Source organism: Cherax quadricarinatus, chromosome 1, assembly GCF_038502225.1.
Source record: "Cherax quadricarinatus isolate ZL_2023a chromosome 1, ASM3850222v1, whole genome shotgun sequence".
NCBI classification, from domain to species: Eukaryota; Metazoa; Arthropoda; class Malacostraca; order Decapoda; family Parastacidae; genus Cherax; species Cherax quadricarinatus.
The window spans coordinates 16,423,584-16,447,893 of NC_091292.1; the positions used below are offsets into that span (position 1 = coordinate 16,423,584).

At 38.1% G+C, this 24,310-nt stretch overlaps 1 protein-coding gene and 1 long non-coding RNA gene across 4 annotated transcripts in view; both read left to right on the forward strand.

Moving 5' to 3' along the window:
* Positions 1-3,680: 3,680 nt before the first annotated feature.
* The window catches only part of mEFTs (elongation factor Ts, mitochondrial), a 33,589-nt gene continuing 12,959 nt past the window's right edge, over positions 3,681-24,310 (forward strand). Inside the window, exons 1-2 of one of the 3 annotated variants that reach the window (XM_070098612.1) lie at positions 3,738-3,880; positions 22,114-22,351. Coding sequence is in view for 2 of the 3 variants with exons in the window: in XM_070098516.1 (XP_069954617.1) it covers positions 3,842-3,880 (39 nt within the window). In the remaining variant the exon portion in view is untranslated. Of the gene's footprint in view, positions 3,881-4,042; positions 4,079-22,113; positions 22,352-24,310 lie in introns of those variants that run through there. The other 2 variants (XM_070098516.1, XM_070098560.1) reach the window with 2 other exon arrangements.
* On the forward strand, positions 6,402-9,181 carry LOC138854606 (uncharacterized). Its single transcript, XR_011393788.1, has 2 exons — positions 6,402-8,533; positions 8,564-9,181. It is a non-coding gene; the product is annotated as an uncharacterized lncRNA (long non-coding RNA).

A 24,310-nucleotide genomic window follows, 5' to 3' on the forward strand; every position in this document is an offset into this window, starting at 1 on the left:
TTACCTTTTAATAGTCTTGTGGTGTTAGGATAATATCCGAGATTTTTGAGATGACCAAATTTTGAGTTTCGTCCATAAAGAATTCATTTAGAGTGTCGACCCTTAAACTGGGTAACGGCTCGCTGAACACTGAGTCGTATTGGGACTTTAGTATCTCATTCATTTCTTGGCTGTCATGTGTGTATATCCCATCTCGCCTAAGCAGGGGCCAATTACTGGATGTTGTTTTTCCCTTAGATTAGGCATAAGAGAAGAAGTATTTTTTTTTAATTTCCTTTATGGCTTTTAGTTCTTCTTGCGATTCTTGCCTCCTGTTAGATTCCTTAAGCTTAAGTTCGATGTTTATAATTTCATTAAGCAGTGCCTCCTTTCGTATTTCAGATATATTGGCCCCTCTCAGCAGCTCTGTGACTCTTCGCCTTCGTCTGTATAGGGAGCGTCTCTTTCTTTCTAGTTTACTTATTCTCTTTCTTTTTCTTAATGGGATGTGCCTGAGCAGATCTCAAGAACCACAGAGTTTATTTTTTTCTAGGCAAAGGTTTGGATCTGAGTTGTTTAGGATATCTTCCCAGCTTGTTTCATTTAGGACATGGTTGACTTGTTCCCATTGTATGTTTTTGTTATTGAAATTGAATTTTGTGAATACACCCTCATGACTGATCACATTCTGATGGTCAGGAGCCCTGTGCATACATGTCTGTATCTATTATGTTGTGTTCAGTGTATTATTTTTGATACGGTTATATTACGTATCAGATCGTCGTTGTTAGTAAAGATGAAATCCAGCGTATTTTCTAGTCTTGTAGGCTCTAATATTTGTTGGTTTAAGGTGAATTTGGTGCAGAGATTTAATAGCTCACGCTAGTTAGTTTAGTTTAATATGTTTATTATGCACCCCATACCCATCCTGTGGGCGGTAGTCAAAAGATTACAGAGGTAAATAATTGGTCCAGGGATTGGACTCCAAAGTTTTGATAGCTGAGCAAGTTACAGAGGTAATGAACTCACAATTTACAAAGGTAATGAACTCACAATTTACAAAGGTAATGAACTCACAATTTACAAAGGTAATGAACTCACAATTTACAAAGGTAATGAACTCCAGGTAGGTCTGGTCACAATCATGGCAAGTTACAAAGGTATTTACAGATTACAGAGGTACGTAATGGGTCCAGGGACTGGGCCCCCAAAGTTTTGATAGCTGAACTAGGTACAAAGGTAATGAGCTCACAAGTTACAAAGGTAATGAATTCTGTAGAATGGTTACTTACGTTTATACATGGCTACAATCATGAACAAATTATAGTGTAATGAGCAATTCACACTTCCACACCCGGTCACAACTGTAATGAGTTATTGGTGTAAATATTGATTGTTGAGTCACACACACACACACACACACACACACACACACACACACACACACACACACACACACACACACACACACACACACACACACACACACACACACACACACACACACACACACACACACACGCACGCACACGTGTGTGTGAATTTTCATCTGAGCTGTCTCCTGGGGTGATCTAAAATATTATTTCCTACTCTCCTCCATTTTAGGTGTCTCAAGTTGAAATCTCCTAGTAGCAAGATGTTTGGTGCAGGAGTTTGGAGATTTTCCAGACAGAGGTCAGTTTCCAAATGCTGCTTCCGAAAATGCTGGGAAGTTGCATCTGGAGGCTTGTGTACAACCACAGTGACAAGATTTTGGTTTTCAATCTATATCGCCAAAACCTATGTGACATGTCAAGATATCTTATTAATGAAAATAAAATACCAGATATACTAAGCAAATTTCCTAAATTTGCTTGTAACAGATAAGTGAACTATAAATATGTAGATATAAATCCATGTGTATTCCTGTTAACCCTTTGGGGCCTAGTTCCTAGGCCTTTTGTGTATCCATATGCTCTCGCGCTACCGTCCACAGGATGGATATGGGGTGCATATAAAACTAGCCACTTAAGTAAGTAAGTTTATTCAGGTATACACAAATACAGTTACATAGAATTATCATACATAGCAGCATATGTGTAGAGAACCTAGGATAACCGGTGGCAAAATCTAATCTACCGCCAAAACTCTAACTTCATACTTTTATACAGTAATCATAGGTTTATATATATATATATATATATATATATATATATATATATATATATATATATATATATATATATATATATATATATATATATATATATATATATATATATATATATATATATATTATTGATACCGTATATACAGCATACTAACGAGCCAGAGGATGCAGTATAACTCGTACACAAATACATAGTGAGATATGACAGGTGGGTCGAACTTGGGTCACAAAGACAGTGGGTTGGGGAAGCTGGATGACGACGATTATTGTTCAGTCAAGCAGACTATTTTATTTCTATAAAGTGGATTACTGGATACAATCGACATTGGGGTAATTGACATGCATAACCACAGCAAATCCTTTGTTATGCAGGGAATGAAAGACCACACCAAGACGATCTCTTGACTTTACTATGAGCTGGAGAATGTGAGCCAAGAACTCCATATGTCGGGAAATTTATATTTAAAGTCCTTAATAAACTGCTTACAGAAGCGAAATTTCCTATATAGATTAGAAAGTTTTTATGTATAATAAATTTGTATTTAGACTAAATTGTTTATAACAACTGAGTTGATCGATAATCTATTCTTTAAAATGTCCTATATAGTAGATTTATTTAGGTACAGGTTCAAATAATTACAATTATCACACATTGTGTAAATTGCCTAGAATAACCCAAAAAAGTCAAAGCGGCTTATTTCCATTGGGTTAGACCACTGAATAAAGTATTTTATACAAACTGTAAGGAACATAACCTTGCCCAAGTTAACCCAACGTAACCCAGTCTAAAGTAACGTAACGTAAATGACTTGGGCTTGACATCCTTGATTTGGAAGGTTCTCATTATCCAGTAATTAAGTAAGTAAGTAAGTAAGTTTATTCAGGTATACACAAATACAGTTACATAGAATTATCATACATAGCAGCATATGTGTAGAGAACCTAGGATAACCCAAAAAAGTCAGACAGAGTGACTTATTTCCATTGGGGTCCTTTTACCTTATTATTATAATATAAAGGTTATAATATTTTCTTATTATTCTATAATGAAGATAACATCTTATTATCATACTAAAAAGACTATCTACTACACGAGGGTCATTAAGACTATCTACAATACGAGGGTCATTACTAGGAATAAGGTAAAATTTACACGTATGTTAGATAAAAAATAGAAAATCATTCCCCTCCCTTTCTGTAGCTACATTCATCAGACACCTTTTGGCACTCTTCTTGAACTGTCATTTTTCTAGCAGATGAGATTGATACAATGTTATGGTCGTAATGGTTTGTTACAATAATCATGTAATCAGACGTCAGCGTCATTGAAGTTCAATTGGTGTTCGTATATCGAACTCAATCCGTAATTTAGAAATTGCTGACATATTTCTGCTGAAGAATTGGGATAGTGTAGAAAACCCTTACAATTCGGCTACAAGGACGGAAAAAATCTAATGTATCTTGAAAAATTGAACATTGTATTACGTTAAAAATAAAAAACAATCCTGAGTAAACCCTCAATGGAGGATATTTTCTATGAATATTATTACTAGGACCACCAACACTAGATGACAGCACCTGACAACAACATGGTGTTAAGGAAGACATTATGTGACTCTATCATCTTGTTATGGAGAGGCTGAGACATCGTCTACTGCCTCAAACACAACATCTTGCCGGTGTTGACATTATTCACAGGATTTATATATAATAATGGCGACATTTTGGCTGGCTCGGACATCAGCAGTTCAGGTTAGTGAGAATAATAAGTGTTAGTGTGGCCAGTGTTAGCTTGAACCAGTTCAGTAATGTTGTTTATTATGCACCCCATACCCATCCTGTGGGCGGTAGTCAAAAGATTACAGAGGTACATAATTGGTCCAGGGACTGGACTCCAAAGTTTTGATAGCTGAGCAAGTTACAGAGGTAATGAATTCACAATTTACAAAGGTAATGAACTCACAATTTACAAAGATAATAAACTCCAGGTAGGTCTGGTCACAATCATGACAAGTTACAAAGGTATTTACAGATTACAGAGGTACGTAATGGGTCCAGGGACTGGGCCCCCAAAGTTTTGATAGCTGAACTAGGTACAAAGGTAATGAGCTCACAAGTTACAAAGGTAATGAATTCTGTAGAATGGTTACTTACGTTTATACTTTGGCTACAATCATGAACAAATTATAGAGTAATGAGCAATTCACACTTCCACACCCGGTCACAACTGTAATGAGTTATTGGTGCAAATATTGATTGTTGAGACAGACAGACAGAGACAGACAGACAGACAGACAGACAGACAGACAGACAGACAGACAGACAGACAGACAGACAGACAGACAGACAGACAGACAGACAGACACACAGACAGACACACAGACACACACACAGACACACACACAGACACACACACAGACACACACACAGACACACACACAGACACACACACAGACACACACACAGACACACACACAGACACACACACAGACACACACACAGACACACACACAGACACACACACAGACACACACACAGACACACACACAGACACACACACACACACACACACACACACACACACACACCAACCAACCAACCAACCAACCAACCAACCGGTGAAGAGGCGGGGCCAGGAGCTAAGACTCGACCCCTGCAACCACAGTTCAGTAAGACACCTAACAACTTCCTAGTGAATGAAGCTACAGAAAGGGAGGACTAATTTCTTGTAATTAACTTGCGTGTTCCAATTGTATTAAGCTGATTTTCTCAAATGTTCATGTAAACTACTCAATTTACTACATTCTTATTGTACCTCTTTACTGTAACTGATTTTCTGGTGTCATGACAAGGCTGCTATGGAAAATTTTATAGGAGTGATTACTTGTACGTACCTCAACATTACATGCATACGAGTAATCTCCTTGGGAGACAACAACGATATTGTTTACCGTAGTCACCCATGCAGACATGTGAGAAAACTTAACCACCTCTGGTCACTGCAGGTGGCCCCTCGACCCTCACAATCTTATCCATATCTATCCGAGACCAGTATAAATTGGATAGCACCCTCAAGTACGGCGCTACTAATTAATTGTGGACTGTGTAGATTATATTAGTTTAACTGAATGAAGGGGGGGGGGTAGGTTACACATGGATATACCCATCAAGGAAAAAACACTTGTACATAATCCCACCACTTACCAGATATTCTCTGGTGGTCACTTGATGTGGCTGGATCACCCATAACCTAACCAATTAAAACATACCTAACTGGCCAGTATCAGTCTGCTATAACTAGAAAGGTTACTTAACTGTGGGTGATTGATGCTCCTTATTTCCTCCATTCACCTTCTCTTTTCGATGTCCTGCTACACCGACACGGTTCTTATTCCAGCAGGACGAGGTATCCGTTGGTTTGTCCCGGTTTAGAAGTCGTGATTCCATAAAATTTCGCTATCCTCGGGACAAGAACCACGCGTTCACTCGGAGCAGGGCGATTTATTCCACTTCCCGCATTCTCTTAACTTAATGTTATTATCACTGATTACATTACCATTCACAAGACGATTTAACGTCTCATAATTATTATACACATTAGAGGTCACTCCATTAAGATCTGAGACCGATGAGTGAGGATTAACTCACTGGTAATTTCCCCTGGACACATTCCATGGCGGCGCACTGGTCACTCACGGTCCTACTATTATCCACTTATTTTACCACTTTATCACAGTGGTCACATAAATCTCGTTCCCTCACTCTTCACCAGGAACAATTACGACACTTCCTATTAGGAAGTGAGGCCTATATTAATCCTTAGGCCGCCGTGAATGCTAATTTCCTGATCCCATGTTTCACAGCTTCCTCACTACATTCAAAACCCTCCCGCCACCTCGTGCCCCAGTTCCACCTATACCCCCGCACATCTGCGCAGGCGCAGCGGGAACCCAGTTGGTTCCATTTAAAATACAAATACATTTTGACCCAAATCAACACATTAAACACTTATTAGGCACTATAGCTTCGGAAATTAAATAATTTCCACAGCTGCTAATAAGACTATACGAGGACCTAAAGTGGAAATAAGTCACTTGGATTTTTGGGGGTTATCCTAGCTAATTTACCCGTATGTTATTAGGCAAGACTTGTAATCCCTTGTCTAATCACTTAAAACTTGTGTAATTGTATCTAAATAAACTTGTCTACATAATCTACACACATGCTGCTATGTATAATAATTAATGCGACTATTTGTGTACCTGTACCTGAATAAACTTACTTATATCCATCGTGTGTTATCACCAATTATTATAGTTTTGTTCAGTAAACTTTCCCAAACATACCTAAACTAGTTAACCCTTTGAGGGTCGACAGGCCCTCTCCGAAACTCGTTCTCAGGGTTGGCCAAATTTCAAAAAAAAAAAAATTATTTTTTCTTATGAAAAAATAGTTTTTTTTTTTTCTAAACATTATAGGTTAAACAAAAAATTTTTAACGTCAATACTTAACGAGATATGGAGGCGTGAAATTTGCCAAAATTGAACAACATATGGTAACATCGCCGACTGCCGTCACCCGGTATTTTTCTATTTACTTTTTTATGTACTATTTTCAATTATTTTTCAATTTTTCTTTTTCTGAGTAACTTTTATGGCCTCTGAGGCCAACATGATCAGTATTTTGTAAGTTATTTCTTTTTCAATACTACACAATAAGGGCATAAACACTGTTGTCATTATTTTGTTTACAGAAAATATTTACACAAACAAACGATATGAAATGTTGTTTATTACTATTTTTCTATATTTTATATACACATATACAGTCACAGGGAATGTTTCTAGAAGTTCTGAAGCCTGTGGAACTCTTTGAAACATGGTGTCATGCACAGTGGAGTTTTACACTCCTCACACATAAAACGAGTGTCTCTGCGTTGTTGTGTGCATTTTTTTGTATGTGCACAGACGTAACACCTCTTCTGAGTCTTTTTCTTCAAAGCAGTAGCAGGCAGTTTTACCAGGAAGTGATCACCATGCTTCAGACGAGCAGGTAGTTGTTGAAAATTTGGTGGGCGGTCAATTGCAGGTGCTGTTCCTTGGTACTTGAATACTATTTGTCTGATGACAGACAAACAGAATTCGCCGTACTGTGGTTTGTTTCTGGTGCTCATCTTATACATATTATAAGCATTGAGCATGGAAATGTCCAGAAGATGGAAAAACAGTTTGATGTACCACTTATAACTCTTGCGAACACAATCAGCAAACCCAATCTGCATGTCACATTTGTCCACTGAATGCATGTTGAAGGTGTAATCAATCACAGCTGCAGGTTTTAGAATGGGTTCATTTCTATCTCTATGCTGCCTGCCACTGTCTGCCATTTCATTAGGGTGAATTGATGACAACAGTGTGACATCTCGTTTGTCATGCCACCAAAATGCCATGATGTCATTGGCAGCAAACGCCTGCACCTCACCTCTACGAGTGCCAGCGTCAAACCTGGGCATATGTTTTCGATTTGCACGCACTGTGCCACACACATCTGTCATGTTCACTCGCAAAAAATCACTGAGTGAGGGGCTTGTGTACCAGTTATCTGTATATAATATATGCCCCTTACCAAGGTATGGTTCTATCATTGTTCGAACCACATCACCTGAGATGCCCAATAACTTCCTGGTATTTTGCAATGTATAACTTCCAGTGTACACAATAATATCCAATACCAGACCACTGTAACAATCACAAAGCACAAACAACTTTATACCAAAGCGTTTCCTCTTGCTTGGTATGTACTGCTTGAAAGAGAGTCTTCCTTTGAACAGAATCAAAGACTCGTCAGTTACAAGCTTCCTGAAGGGATAAAAATGCGTACTGAATTTCTGTTTCAGATACACAAACACATTCCTAATCTTATATAACCTGTCAGTTCTGTCAGGCCTGGTTTTATCTGAGAAGTGAAGCATACGTAACATTAGCACAAATCGATTCACTGGCATTATATCACTGAAACCTGGTGTTGCAATCAGGGGGTCTGTTGACCAGTATGATTTCACTTTGTGCTTATACACATGTGACATAAGCATTATTGTGGCAAAGAAAAGATACATCTCAGCCACAGTTGCCTCCTTCCACTGGTGTAGACGTGATTTTGGTGAAAGTAATGTGTTTGCCATGGTGTACTCGTAGTATGTGTTGCTTTCCATGACAATACTTTTCATCAGTGGTTCGTCAAAGAATAACTCGAAACATTCCAGTTCAGTGGCATTGTTCCCAAGTGCACAAGATGGCCGTATTCCACTTTGGCTGTCATCAAACTGGTGGGGATTTGGAACAAAATTGACAGCTTCCTGCCAATCCCAGGTGCGGTCTGCTGGTGGGTACTGGACAATGACAGGTGGTTGTGGTTGTGGAGGTTGTGGTTGTGGAGGTTGTGGTTGTGGAGGTTGTGGTTGTGGAGGCTGGTGTGGTGGGTGAGTGGGGGATGGTGGCCTTTGTTCTAGATCAGCTGAGGCAGTGGCGTGGGTGGCAGCGTGGGTGGCAGCATGGCCCACTGCTGGTGCCTCACCGCCGGCACCACTACCACCACGCACATTTTCCATCCCAATTGCAACAGTATCTTTGTCATTTTCACTGTCTGTTCCTGTTGTACAGCCACGGGATGTACTCCGAGATACACTCCTTCCCCTTGGTATAACATATGGCACACTACCAGAGCGCATATATCGTCGTATATACTGACGCTTCACTGGGGAATATTGCACTTCACTATCACTACTGGAACTAGTTTGAAGAGCTTGTAGTTCATATTCACTATCACTATCATCACCCATGCTCTCATCTGAGTCTGGGATTTGGGAAAATAGAAGTTTCCTCTTGGGTTCTGGAACAACTGAACGTGAACACGAGGGCCCAGCACCAGAGGTGGAAGGCTGAGGGTCGTCTGGGTTTTCTTCACTATTACCGATATTATGGTCATTAGTTTCGGTCAAAACCTCACTAAAACCACGAAACTCATCTTCACTGGCACTTCCATCACTATTAGAACTGTCACTGGGGAACAAAAGTGTCCCAATTCGCCAAGGAGTGAGGAGCTTCTTACCGCGAGGCATGGTGGACATTGTTTACTAAGAGGGCATTCCCACAATGCACCACTGGGTCCCAGATTTTTTTTCTACCGCGCACACCGACCACGCAGACCCATTCTCTCACACCTAGGCCTACCAGCCTTTTCGCGCGAGATTTGAGGCCGCTAGAATTTATGCGTACTAGTACGTCAAAAACCCCTACGCGTAAGACGTACTAGTACGACCAAAACCCTCAAAGGGTTAACAATGGTGTTGAGGGTGGCAAGATTAGGGTGAGAGATGACATAAGTCGTGTCATCAGCAAAGAGAATGGGGTTCAGGTGTTGAGATACGTTTGGAAGATCATCGATGTATATGAGGAAGAGCAGGGGACCAAGGACACTTCCCTGCGGAACTCCAGTATCAAGTGGCTGTGTTGTTGATGCTGTGTCTTTAATGGTGACATACTGATACCTATTAGTAAGGTAATATTTGAAATATGCAAGCGCATGGCCTCTTTTTTATTATTTTTATTTATTTATTTATTTATTATAAATTTGTGCACACATACAGAGGTACAAAAAAATACAGATAAGAGCAGTATGCCAAAGCCACTTATACTATGCATAGCATTACGGGCTGGCTTAAAATTAACTTAAGATTAATTAAGCAATGATGAAGTCAGTGATAAAACATTAATGTAAACAGATTACTATAAAGCACAAGTGAGTATTATAAAGACAGGTCATATGAAGGATTCTGTTAGGTAGTGTATTTAAAAAATAATAAAGTTAGATTGGGTTTTAGGTTTAACATTTATGTGATATAATTGTGAGAAACATTTAAGATATACAATTTATAAGGTTCAGTTATTCAGTATTTATTTGGTTTTGGGTGAGTAAGTGATCTTTGAGTAGAGACTTGAATTTATAAACAGGTAGTGTTTCTTTTATATTTACAGGTAATGAATTCCAGATTTTAGGGCCTTTTATGTGCATTGAGTTTTTGCATAGTGTGAGATGAACACGAGGAACATCAAAGAGTGATCTGTGCCTTGTGTTATGGTCATGTGTTCTGTTGAGGTTGGCAAGGAGATGTTTGAGGGGAGGGTTAATATCAGAGTTAAGTGTTCTATGTATGTAATAGGTGCAGTAATAAGTATGGATGTTTTGTATGGTGAGTAGGTTTAGTGTATTGAATATTGGTGGAGTGTGCTGCCTGTAGTGAGAATTTGTTATCATTCTAACTGCAGCCTTTTGTTGGGTAATTAGTGGTCTGAGATGGTTAACTGTTGTTGAGCCCCATGCACAAATTCCATAGGTGAGATAGGGGTAAATAAGAGAGTGATATAGGGCCAGGAGGGCTGACTGTGGAACATAGTACCGTATCTTCGATAGTATGCCTACAGTCTTGGAAATTTTCTTAGAAATTTGTTGTATATGTGTATGAAATTTGAGTCTATTATCAAGGTGGATTCCTAAGAATTTTCCCTCTGTTAGCTTTGTGATAGGTGATCCGTTTATCATTATGTTAAGAGGGACATCTGTAGCTCTGTTACCAAACTGAATGAAGTAGGTTTTGTCAATGTTTAGTGTAAGTTTGTTAGTCCTCATCCAGGTAGATATTTTCTGTAATTCGGTATTTACAGTATTGGCTAGTGTGACTGGGCTCGGGTGAGAGAAGACGTATGTAGTGTCATCTGCAAATAGTGTGGGTTTGAGTAATTGCGAAGCATTTGGAAGGTCATTTATGTATAGGAGAAAGAGAAGAGGGCCAAGGACACTTCCCTGTGGGACACCAACTGTAATTGGTTGCGCAGAAGAGTTTGCCCCATTTGCGTACACATATTGGCTTCTGTTGCTGAGGTATGACTTGAGGTAATTGAGGGAGTGCCCTCTTATACCATAGTGTGACAATTTTACGTGGAGCAAGTCATGGTCAACTGTATCAAAAGCTTTACGTAAGTCAATGAAGATCCCCAGTGGGACTTCTTTTTTCTCTATTGCAGTGTATATATGTTCTAGCATGTGTATAATAGCATCATTAGTATTTTTATTAGGCCTGAATCCAAATTGGCAGGGGTTGAGTATGTTCTGGGAGATAAGGTAGGAGTAGATTCGTTTATGAATTAGTTTTTCAAAGATTTTTGAGAGAGGGTGTAAGTTGGATATTGGCCTATAATTATTCAACTCTGTTTGGTCTCCTCCTTTGTGGATCGGGGTGACCCTTGCTATTTTGAGTACTGTAGGGAAGGTGGAGGATTCAATGGATTTGTTAAAGAGTGTTGCAATGATTGGAGATAGCACTTGTGACACTTTTTTATATATAAAGGGTGGTAAGGTACTTAAATCTCCTGCCTTGTTTTTTAGTGCATTGATAATAAGGGAGACTTCGTATGGGTTAGTCGGAGCTAGGAACAGTGTGTTCGGGTAGTTGCCGGTGAGGTAGTTATTTGGTGGGGTATCTGAGCTTGGGATTTTATGGGCAAGGTTTTGTCCTATAGTGGAGAAGAAATCATTGAGTCTGTTTGCTGTTTCTGTTGGTGGGAGTTGGGGTTCATCTGATTTTGCTAATTTTATTTCGCTATTTCGTGATATCTTTTTTGTTCCCAGAATTTCAGATAGTGTTTTCCAGGTCTTTTTTATATCACCTCGTAAGTTGGATAATCTGTTCTCATAATACAATTTTTTTGCCCTTCTTATCAGGCTGGTTAGGATTGACGAGTAACGTTTTGTTTGGTCTCTGGTTATGTGACCCATTCTGTACTGTTTTTCATATTGGTGTTTTGTATTTATGGATTTGAGAATGCTGGGTGTTAGCCAGGGACTGTTCAGTCTCTTTGCTGTCATCTGTTTAGTTTTTTTAGGGCAGTGCTTGTTATAGAGGTATTGGGTCTTTTTTAGAAAATTATTAATACATTCGTCAATATCTGTATAGATTTCTAGCTCAGTGTGCCAATCAATGTTTGCTAATGCTGTTGCGAAGTTATTAATGGCTGCCTCATTGTGAAGTCTGAAGGTGACTTTAGTAGTGTCTTGGGGTAGTTTACCAAGAGTTGTTATGAGGAAAGTAGGGTAGTGGTCTGTGGTATTATCTGTAATTATGCCTGATTTTAAAGGGGATATGGTGTTGGTCCAGATGTGGTCAAGTAGGGAAACACTAGTCTCTGTAACTCTTGTAGGTTTTGTTACTGTTGGTAGTAACATACAGTTACTCATTGTGTTTGTGAATTCAGTAACGTGTGGGTCCTGGTCTTGCAGGAGATTTATATTGAAGTCACCTGAGAGTAGTAAGTGATCTTTGTTCATGCGTGCATCAGTTATCATACTTCCTAGATTTTGACTAAATTGGCTAATGTTTGACTGTGGAACTCTGTAGATGTTTATCAATGTGAGAGGTTTTTGTAGGTATTTGGATTTGAATTTAGCTATTATATATTCCCCATGTTCATCCCTTGTGCAAGTATTAGTGATACATTCTAGTTGGTCTGAGTAGTATATGGCTGTGCCACCCCCTTGTTATACCATAATGGTCAAGTTTGTGGAGTAGGATGCCATGGTCTACTGTGTCAAAAGCTTTTCTTAGGTCAATAAAAATTCCTATTGGATATTCCTTATTTTCCAATGCTGTGTAAAGCAGATCTAGCATAAATAAATAACAAGGCACAATACCGTGACTGGAACGATACACAAATAACCCGCACATAAAAGACAGAAGCTTACGACGACGTTTCGGTCCGACTTGGACCATTGACAAAGTCACACTAACAGTGCTTTTATTTTTCCTGAATCCAAATTGGCAGGGGTTGAGTATGTTTTGTGCCGTTATAAATGAATATAGCCTCCTGTGCACGAGTTTCTCAAAGATTTTGGATAGCAATGGTAAGTTTGATATTGGCCTATACAGTGGACCCTCGGCTAATGCTATTAATCCGTTCCTGAGAGCTCATCGTTAGTCAGAATAATCGTTAGTCAAGTTAATTTTCCCCATAAGAAATAATGGAAATCAAATTAATCCGTGCAAGACACCCAAAAGTATTGAAAAAAAAAAAAATTTAACACATGGAATATTAATTTTAATACACACAAACTGAAGAAGACATGCACAGTTACATGACACTTACCTTTATTGAAGATCTGGTGATGATTGATGGGATGGGAAGAGGGGAGTGTGTTGATGGTCTTAGTGTTTAGAAGGGGAATTCCCTTCCATTAGGACTTGAGGTGGCAAGTCCTTTTTCGGGGTTACTTCCCTTCTTCTTTTAATGCCACCAGGACCAGCTTGAGAGTCACTGGACCTCTGTCGCACAACGTATCTCCCCATAGAGGCCTGTACCTCCCGTTCCTTTATGGCATTCCTAAAGTGTTTCACAACATTGTCAGTGTCACAATTAAACACTTGTTCAGGTTTCAGTTCTTCACTGTCTATGTACTCCTTGAATTCCTGCACATATTTTTCAGCTGCTTTTTGGTCCAAACTGGCAGCCTCACCATGCCTTATCACACTATGTATGCCACTACGATTCTTAAATCTCTCAAACCAACCTTTGCTGGCCTTAAATTCACTCACATCACCACTAGTTGCTGGCATTTTTCTAATTAAATCGTCATGCAACTTCCTAGCCTTTTCACATATGATCGTTTGAGAGATGCTATCTCCTGCTATCTGTTTTTCGTTTATCCATACCAATAACAGTCTCTCAACATCTTCTATCACTTGCGATCTCAGTTTCGAAAACATAGTTGCACCTTTGGCAAGAACAGCTTCCTTGATTGCCGTTTTCTTGGCCACAATAGTAGCGATGGTTGATTGGGGTTTTGTGTACAGCCTGGCCAGCTCGGAGACATGCACTCCACTTTCATACTTAGCAATGATCTCTTTCTTCATATCCATAGTAATTCTCACCCTTTTTGCTGCAGGGTTGGCACTAGAAGCTTTCTTGGAGCCCATGGTGACTTATTTTGCAGGTGCAATCACTAAAAAGGCTGTGATAATACGAAATGTTCCGATTGTATGCTTGGAAGCGACCGCGGTGGTTGGCTGCCTTGTAAACACTGGCCAGAAGTGGACGCGTCTCAGACGGAACGAATAGTGTTGGTCGAGTTTTTTAGAGCTAATCGAGGCAAAATTTTTGCGATAAAATGTATCGCTAGTCAGATTTATCGTTAATCGATGCCATCGCTGGTCGAGGGTCCACTGTAGTTGTTTACGTCTGTAGGGTCACCACCTTTATGTATTGGTGTAACCCTTGCCATCTTGAGTAGTTTCGGGAAGGTGCTAGTTTCTAGTGACTTGTTAAAAAGTAATGAGATAGTATGCGAGAGGACATGGGCCGCTCTCTTGTACAATAATGGTGAGACATGAGACAGATTCCCTGAGTTATTTTAAGTGACTTTATAATCTCGGTGACTTCCGTGGGCTCAGTTGGAGCAAGATAGAAGGAATTTGGGAAATTTCCATCTAGGTAGTCCCCGGCATGGGCATTGGTACGTGGGATTTTATTGGCGAGATTAGAACCTATGGTTGAGAAGAAGTCATTTATCTTGTTAGCTGTGTCAGTGGGTTGCAGTGGTGTTTCATTAGGTTTAGTTAGGACAATATTCTTGGTTTTTTTTAGTTTGTGGGTCCCTAGAATATGAGTGTGTTTTCCAGGTCTTTTTTATATCTCCTCTTGTGTCAGTGAATCTACTGTAGTAGTATAGTTGTTTGGCTTTCTTTATTACTTTGGTGAGGACTGATGAATAGTGTTTAAGAATATCTTTGTGTATTAAGCCCTGTCTATATTGCTTTTCATATTGGTGTTTCTTATCAATGGATTTCAGAATGGTGCTGGTTAGCCATGGGCAACCAAGCCGTTTGTTTGTGATCTGTTTCATTTTTATAGGACAATGTTTGTTATATAGTCTAAGTAATTTGTTAAGAAAAATGTCTGTCCAGTCTTCAATACCATTGGCCTTGGAGAATTCTGTAGGCCAGTCAACAGTCTCTAGGTCAGCTGTGAACTTCCTTATTGAGGCCTCATCATGGAGTCTAAATGAAACTTTGTTGTATTCAAGTGGTGGTTTACTAATGTTTGTCAAGAGGAAGGTAGGGTAGTTGTCTGTAGTGCTATCTGTGATTATCCCTGATTTAAGGGGGGCTAGTATATTGGTCCATACGTGGTCTTTTATGGTTGCACTTGTTTCAGTGAGCCTGGTTGGTTTAGTTATTGTTGGTATGAGAAGTGTATTGTTCATATTGTTGATGAAATCAGTTACAGGCTGATCATCTAGTAGGCCAAGGTTGATGTTGAAGTCTCCAGCTAAGAGAAGGTGGTGCTTATTCATTTGTCTGTTTGTTATTAGTGCCTTTAATTTCTCACTGAAATTTGGGATGTTTGTGTGGGGTATCCGGTAAATGGCACCGATTGTTATAGGCGTCTTAAGGTTTTTTACAGTAAAATTAGCAAAAATGTTTTCTCCATATTCATCACTAAAGCAAGTGGTGCTAATACAAGATAATTGGTTAGAGTAATAGATTGCAATACCTCCCCTAACTTCGTATGGTCTGCAGTTGTGGATTGCTGTGTATCCTGGTAGAGGGTAGATATCTATTGTGTCCTGCTTAAGCCAGGTCTCAGTGCCTCGCACTGAGAAGGGTGTCTTTAGTGATTCAAGGAGTGCCAGGAGGTCATCAAAGTGTGTGCTTAAGGACCTGATGTTGTAGTTAAGTACTGATAGACTTTTAGCATTGTTTAGGATAGTGCTGGCTTGTGATGCTGTGTAGTAAAGGCAGTTACTTTCCAATAGGTTTTGATTGTGTGTCAGATTATGGAGGTTTAGATCAGGGTCAACGTGATCAATCATCTTCTAGGTTTAAATTATGGTTATTTATATCCTGAGTTGTGTGTTGAGTTTTAGTACTGATATCTGTAGTGGTGGGAATTTTGGACAAGTATATAGCTAAAGCATTTTGGTCATGTAGAGTACAGTCACTAATACACATAATGAAGTTGGTGTTGTCTGTGTGTTGTGCTGGAATGAGCTAAAGTACAACTAGGTATAAACTAATAATATAAAAATACAAATTAAAAATAGCACAAGACTCTCACTTGTAATTGCACTAAGGTCTAATGTAATGACTTTGATATAGTCTATGTATTGAGCTAGAGTGAGCTATAGTACAACTAGGTTTAATCTAATAATATAAAAATACAAATTAAAAATAGCACTAGGCTCTCACTAGTAATTACACTATGGTCTAATATAATGAATTTGGTATTGACTATGTATTGAGCTAGAATGAGCTATAGTACAACTGAGTTTAATCTAATGGTATAAAAAAGGCACAAGACTCTCAATTGTAATTGCACTAAGGTCTTATATAAGTTGTTTACAAGACTTAGAGTATAACTAGATTTAAATTGACAAGATAAAATATACAAGTTAAGGTAGCAAAAGAATAAAAAAAGTAGAAAAAAAAATATATGAGGTAGTTGGTACTAGTTAGCAAAAGATAGTTAAGGGCCTTGAACAATAATATAATTGAAATATACACTAATTGCACACACAATATAGTCACTAAGATATGAAAACAATCTTAGAGTAGGACTTATAATATAAACTTATAATATAAAAATACAAATTGAAATGGTACTTGCAATTGCACTAGGGTCTGGTATAGATTGTTGACAAGATCAAGAGTATAACTAGATTTAAATTGGCAAGATAAAATTCACAATTAAAGTACCAAAAGAATAATAAGAAAAAAATAACAATGGCAATGTTTTGGTTATAATATGATAGTAAGATGGTAGACAGGTACACAGGTACAAAGGATAATATAAAGGTTGGAGTTGAATATACAAACTTGAAAATTTGGCAACAAAATGTTATGGGAAGTATAAAATAATGATTAATGTACAAAAGTAAAATTGACTGGTAGTAAATATGATGTTTAATAAAATTTTAGTAAGTAATAATGATTACAAAAAAAGTGAAAAAGTAATGTTTATTTCATTCAATATTGCACTGGTAGTTATACTTGAGGTTATTTGGCAGTACAAGGTAATTAAGAGTACTCTAAGATAGTAAATGTGGTATTAAAACAGGTTAAGGTAATTAGAAGTAATGGTTATTAAATGATGTCAAAATATTAAGAGTAAATTGTATTGATAGTAAAAATGGTAATTAATTATTAATTTTAGTAAGTAATATCAATTGATAGTATTTAAAAAAATATGAGGTAGTAATATGGACAGAGAAAGTATCAATTCAGCTAATATTTAAGCAAACAATAGTAAATAAGAAAATTACATAAGGTGACTTATGCTTTCTAGTAAAATCACAAAATGAGGTAATTGATTATTTAATTACTAAGAGATTGTACTATGAAATTTGAACAATAATGGAGCAAAACATACACTACACTACATAGGCTTTTAGGTTGGACATTGTTTAGTTATTCTCTGTAAGATTAGTATCCCTGGGAAATCGTGATAGATCATTCTCGTTCGTGATTGTGTACAGTTGATCTACATTTGTTTTCCTAACTAGAATTTTCCCATCCTGTGTGAAGCATTGGTGTATTGTGTCGTTATTCTCCCGCTTAAGTTTTCTGACTCCATACAGGTGGTTCTGATGTTTTTTGGTAAGACACTCGTTTATGTATACCTCTTTCTTTACTTTAATAGATGCAATAATTAAGTCTTTTTTCCTGTCATGTGAGTGGAATCTAAGCCTAACACTTTTTCTACCATGGGATCCTAGTAACCTGGCTTCTTTTATTTCTGACTCTGGTACAATAACACTTGTTTGGTCCTTTATGATCTGCAGAGTAATTTCTTTACTGTTCATTTGGTTCATATCACTGGGAAAAAGTGGACTGTTAACTATTACTGCGTCCGGTAGTTTATCTTGCTCAGTTTTATCTTCTTGGAGAGCAAAGTAGTCACTGAACTGGTTATCTAAGTTGTTCTTCCATTCTTTTACTGCTTCTTCAACCTTTGTATTAAGAGATATTATTTGTTGAGTATGGCTATCTATGACTGTTTGGATGGTCTTGTCACAGTTAGTCATTCCTGGTGTTGATAACTTTTGTTCAAGACTGAGGATTTTGTTCTCGAGTTGTGTCATCCTGGTGTCTTGTTTTGTTAGTGTCTCTCGAAGATTCATATTTTCAATAACTAAGGTGGAGATGCATGTCTTTAGGGTATCTGGATCGTTGGTCATACCTGAGAGACTACTTGGTAGGTTGAATCCAGGGAAGAGAGGGGAGGATGGGCTGGATGCAGCCATGTTTGTTGTTATCGCTTAACTTACTTGCTACACTGTTAATTTTACACTTTATCGCTGGCTGGCACTATAGCCTTTATCGATACCTGCTGCTTTAGTATCGTACATATCGTAGAATCACTGAAGAAGGCACATTCTCCTCTCTCTCTTCCTCCTCCACTTTGGTACTTTGCTACGAGTTTTTTCTTGAATTCTGTTGTTTCTCTCCTTCTTTACCAATGGGCTGGCACTAGGAGCTATCTTTCAGCCCATGGTGGCTTATTTAGCAGTTGCAAGCACAAAAAACAATGGATTATTATGAAATGTATCATATGAACCTGTGGGGTGATGGTCACTTGCTGGTAAACAATGGCACATTGAGTGTGAATGGTGACTGGTTTTGTGTGCACGCTGACAGCAGACTTGTACCAGATGATCGCCAAATCATGAGTCCAATCACGAACCGCGAAGCTAAATTTTGGCGAAAAAACTTGCCAAAAAATTTCACGAAAGTTGCGGCCGACGATACGTGGGGGTTCACTGTAAGTGTAAAGGACAGTGCTGAGAAGAAAAAGAGGATGATTTCCATGGAATTAAAGCATGAAATCATAGATAAACAAGAGAGATGTCCAAGTTTTGGGTTGAGTGGTAAGTGGGGGGGAGCTGGCTCATAACTCAAATGTTGGCTTGTAACTCAGAGCAAAAAATTGACCAATCGACAGCTCGTATCTCAAAAAACTCGTACGTTAGGACACTCGTAAATCGAGGTTCCACAGTACTTTCATAACCAATGCAATATCCTCAACCCATGTCAGTTTTCGTTTCAGGCCGGATGAAGTACCAATGATGCGTTTATAAAAATGCTCTGCTCAGTCTGTTCCCCTCTTGAAAATATCGAGTATCCAGTGGGCCTCGGCACATATGAAACATGTGCCCTCAGACCACTGTAAAAGAATATTGTGTTATATATCCCAGACCTAAATAAAATCTTAGCAACATCATAAGTCCAATGACTGGGCCCTGACATCTGTGTATGCCAAACAAGTTAGTGGTAATGAAGTGCTTTAGTTAAATTCAGAACATTAGTAATGAGTTTGCAGTCGTGAATTCAGTCACAAAACATTACATTGAAATTATACATGGTTATGGCTTGAGTTTTGTGAGTTACTTACAATCAGCAAAGTCAGGGCATTTTCCTAAAATGGCTGGTAATATGCCACTCTAGATAAAATACTTTTACGTTTCATGAACATTTGTGAAATATCTTTAAGTTCATGAATTTGGTCACATTTCTTCACTTAATGATGTGGATGTGATAGTAGTTCTGTGAACATAGTTGACATTTTATTAGGTTTAAGTAAGTTTGTGCAAATTCTGAGGTATCTAGAACCGGGCAGCAGTTACATCAAAGAACCTGCTGATTTTTGTTGCATGTACCATACATGTGGCTCTTCTTGCATGATAGTGAGGATAAATGGACTAAGTGTCAATCTTTCTGTGTCTCAAATTAATAAAGTTTAACCCTTTCAGGGTCCGTGCTGTAGATCTACGCCAAAATTCTAGCGGCATCAAATTTAGCGCAAGAAGGCTAGTAGGCCTACATCTGAGAGAATGGGTCTGGGTGGTCAGTGTGCGCACTACAGAAAAAATCTGGATGCCTGCATGGCATTGTGAGAATGCCGCCAAAGTGCTTTGTTCATCATGTCTGGCGGCAAGGAAGCTCTCACTCCCCACTCACTCTACTGGCGAATTCTGATTCGCCTCTTCACAGCTTACAGTTCTAAGACTGATGGAAGTAGATCTGAAGAGGAATTCTATGGTTTTGAACCATATAGTACCATTGTACCATATGGTACAATGGTGCCATGTCATACAATGGTATATGGTACAATGGTACCATATGGTACAATGGTACCATATGGTACAATGGTACCATATGGTACAATGTACTATATAGTACATTGTATCATATGGTACATTATACCATATGGTACATGGTACCATATGGTACAGGGTACAGGGACCCTAATGGAAATAAGTCTGACTTTTTTTGGTTATCCTAGGTTCTCCAAACATATGCTGCTATGTATGATAATCTATGTAACTTTATTTGTGTATATCTAAATAAACTTACGATGCCACATGTGCTTGAGTAAGTTTATACAGGTGTACACAAATACAGTTACATAGATTATCATCATAGCAGCATATGTATAAAATCCTAGGATAACCCAAAAAAGTCAGGGTGACTTATTTCCATAGGGATCCTTGTATCTGTACCATATGGTACCACTGTACCATATGGTACCATTGTACCCTATGGCACCATTGTACCATATAGTACTATATGGTACCATTGTATTCAACACAATAACCACACTAATATTTTCATCATTTTGTTTACAATAAACTTGTAAACAAGTTTTGTAAGCAATATAATGATAAATTAGTGCAGTTATTGTGTTGAATACAATGAGTGTACACTTATACAATATACATTATATTGGTCTCACAGACCACAAATGTTACTAGAAAAAGAAAAAAAATTAGAAAAAAGAAAAAAGTATAAAAAGCGTAAAATAAAAAAATGCGATTTTGCGGAAGTCGCTGATGTTGCCGCCACCCGGTCATTTTGGGTCAACTTCCTGCCACTGTATCTTGGTAAGTATTGATCAGAAATTTTTTGTTTTGTTTTATTACTTTCACAAAAATATTATCTTTAATTCTGTAAGATTTTTTTTTTTTTTTTTTTTTTTTTTTTTTTTTTTTTAAAATTTCTTGGACACTAGGGCACTCCTTCAGATTTTGGCCTTGGACCCTGAAAGGGTTAAAGTTTTTCATATTATTACTGCTTTATGACCCTCTTGGATTTAGCACTTAATTTGATTATACAGTATTATTATTCATATAATTCAACTACTAGCTGACAATACTGAGTTGTAATCTATGTACTTTCCTTGAAAGCATATGCCTCTACCACTTCACCACATCTGTCATGCATTTGAAGGCCAATGTGAGAGGGGATTCAGAAAAGATGTAATCTGGCTCCACTGTTTTCAGATAATGTAAAACCAATGGAGCATTCCAGTAGGCCTATTGGCCTATGCTAGACAACCACATCCACTAATGTTATTGTTTAATATAAATTTAAAACATCCCAGACTGTTCAACAGCTTGCCAGAGGATATCAGAAACATGGCTGGAACAAGTGTAGAAGCCTTCAAGAGGAAATTGGACAAGTATCTTCAGGTGCCAGATCAACCAGGCTGTAATGGATATGTGGGGCAGTGGGCCTCCATCAGCAACAGCCTGGTTGACCAGGCAGGCACCAGACAAGCCTGGCCCATGGCTGGGCTCTGAGAGTAGTGAAACTTTCGAAACTCTTCAAAGGTATATAAGGTACAGTGGAACCTTGGTTTTCGTCATTAATTCATTCCAGAAAGTTTGATGAAAACTGAATTCGACAAAAACTGAAGCAATGTTCCCCGTAAGAAATAATGTAAATCCAATTAATCTGTTCCAGACACCCAAAAATATTAACAAAAAATACATTTTATAGAGAATAACTATAATTTTACATACAGAAAACAATGAGAAATAAATATAAAGGAATAATGGAATGGATAAATGAACATTTAACATCACTTTTACCTTTGTTGAAGACTCTGGTTGGCATATGGAAGACAGCGAGGAGGGGAGAGGGAGGAGAGGTCATCTCTACCACCATCACTACTACCCTCTATCACCATCACAACCATTACCACCCTCTACCACCATCACTACCGCCTTCTACCAACAAGAAACAAAGACAGACTGACTCAGAACACGTGGGATGCTTTGTGTGGGTGCAGGCGGACACGTTTAGAACGGCGGACCACTGTCATCTAGACAAAAACCGAGGTGATGATTGAAAACTTGGACAAAATTTTGACATAAAAAGTCATTGAAAACTGAATTCGATGAAAACCAGGGTAAACGAAAACCGAGGTTCCACTGTATATCAAAGGTACCCAGAGTTGTAGATGGAATTGAACACACACACATTATCATCATCCGTGTATAATTATCATGGTTGTCATGTGTGGGTGGCCCTCAGCCAACCAGTGAAGTGGTAGCTTGCCTCTTGGGCAGCATTTGAGCCAATAGAAGCATCAATCTTGTGTGGGTAGCCAACCAATGATCAGCAGTGTTGGGTCCAATAGGAGTGTGGAGTATGTGAAGGATGGCAAAGCAGCCAATCAACAGGGTTGAATGTGTGTATGGTAACATCTCGGCCAGTAGCAGAGTTTGTACTAGTTTGTGTGTTTACTCTTCAGGTGTTTTGACACTGATTCTGGATTATTTACCCTTCATAACTGCATTCGTATTATAATTGCACTATCTTTTGCATTAACCCTTTCAGGGTCCGTGTTGTAGATCTATGGCTTTACATTGAGGGTCCAAACCGTAGATCTATGCCATGAGCTCAGCTCACTCTGATAAGCTGTGAGTGGTAAATTTGGGCCTAGATATGAGAGAATGCATCTATGTGGTATGTGTGCACCACATAAAAAAAATCCTGCAGCACATAATGAGAGAAAAAAAACAGACCGTAATTTTTTGTTTAAAACAACAACTTTGCAGTGTTTTTTCGTATGATTTTTATAGTTGTATTTGTGATTTCTTGGTCTCATTTGATAGAATGGAAGATATATTACAGAAATAGAGTTGATTTTGATTGGTTTTAGTACTTAAAATGGTTTGAAACTGAGCTCAAAGCAGCGGAAATGTTAAATTTTTGCCAATGTTCAAGAGTAAACAAATGACCTCACACGTCTAATACACGCCAGCTGGTGGGTCTAATATGTGTTCACAAATGTGCTGACATTATTTATACAATTTTTACAATATTGCATGAGAGTAAATCTTTTATTTTTTGGTTTGAATAAAAATTCATTATGTGAATTAAAAATCAAAATGGAATTCAATTATAAAGCCTGAAAACGTAACTAATGAACAGAGGAAATGTTAGTTTAGTGCCAGGAATGCCTGCATTGTTTATTCTGGACCCTATTTTAAAATTTGAATATTTTGAACTTTGCATTAAATTGGCCAAATTACCATTTTCCAATCACTTTATTTTGTAGTTGAAACAGTTGAGTTGGTGATTTCATGTGCTCAATCGATAGAATAGAAGTAATACTAGTGAAATAGCTAAGAATTTAGTCGACTGGAATAAGGTAATTGGCCTAAAATGGGAGTCAAAGTTGGCAAAATTGCTGATGCGTAAATATCGCTGACACATCAAAATTTGCGAGAGCATAATTTTGTCAATTTTTCATCAAATTTCGTACTTTTTGTTTTATTACCTTCAGAAAAAGATTCTCTACCACTTCATAAGAAAAAAAAATATTGAAAATTCTTGGACAATGGTGCACACTTTGAAATTTGGCCTCTGGACCCTGAAAGGGTTAATATATCATCATGGTCCCTAAAGTGCACAGGAAACAGGCTGTTTCAGTGAAGACTAGGGAAGACATTAGTGCACTGGTGTGTAAAGTATGGCTTTCAACAAACAACCATCTTTACTATTATCAAACAAAAAGAAATAACATAAAAATATTAAGTAGCTGATGAATTTAAGCTAGTGAAAAAAGGCAGTGAAATTATTAGAGATGAAAAGACTGTTGTAATTGTGGATAAAAGAGATGCAGATGAAGGGAGATAGTGCCTACAAATTATATCTGTGTAAGGTACAGTAAAAGTTGCACTTCCAGGGTCTTAGAATGAATTACCATGAGACCATGTATCTTGGGTTGGAGTTACGATAGTTTGGCAGTACAGTACATCTTCTGGAACAAATTAATATTGTAAATCAAG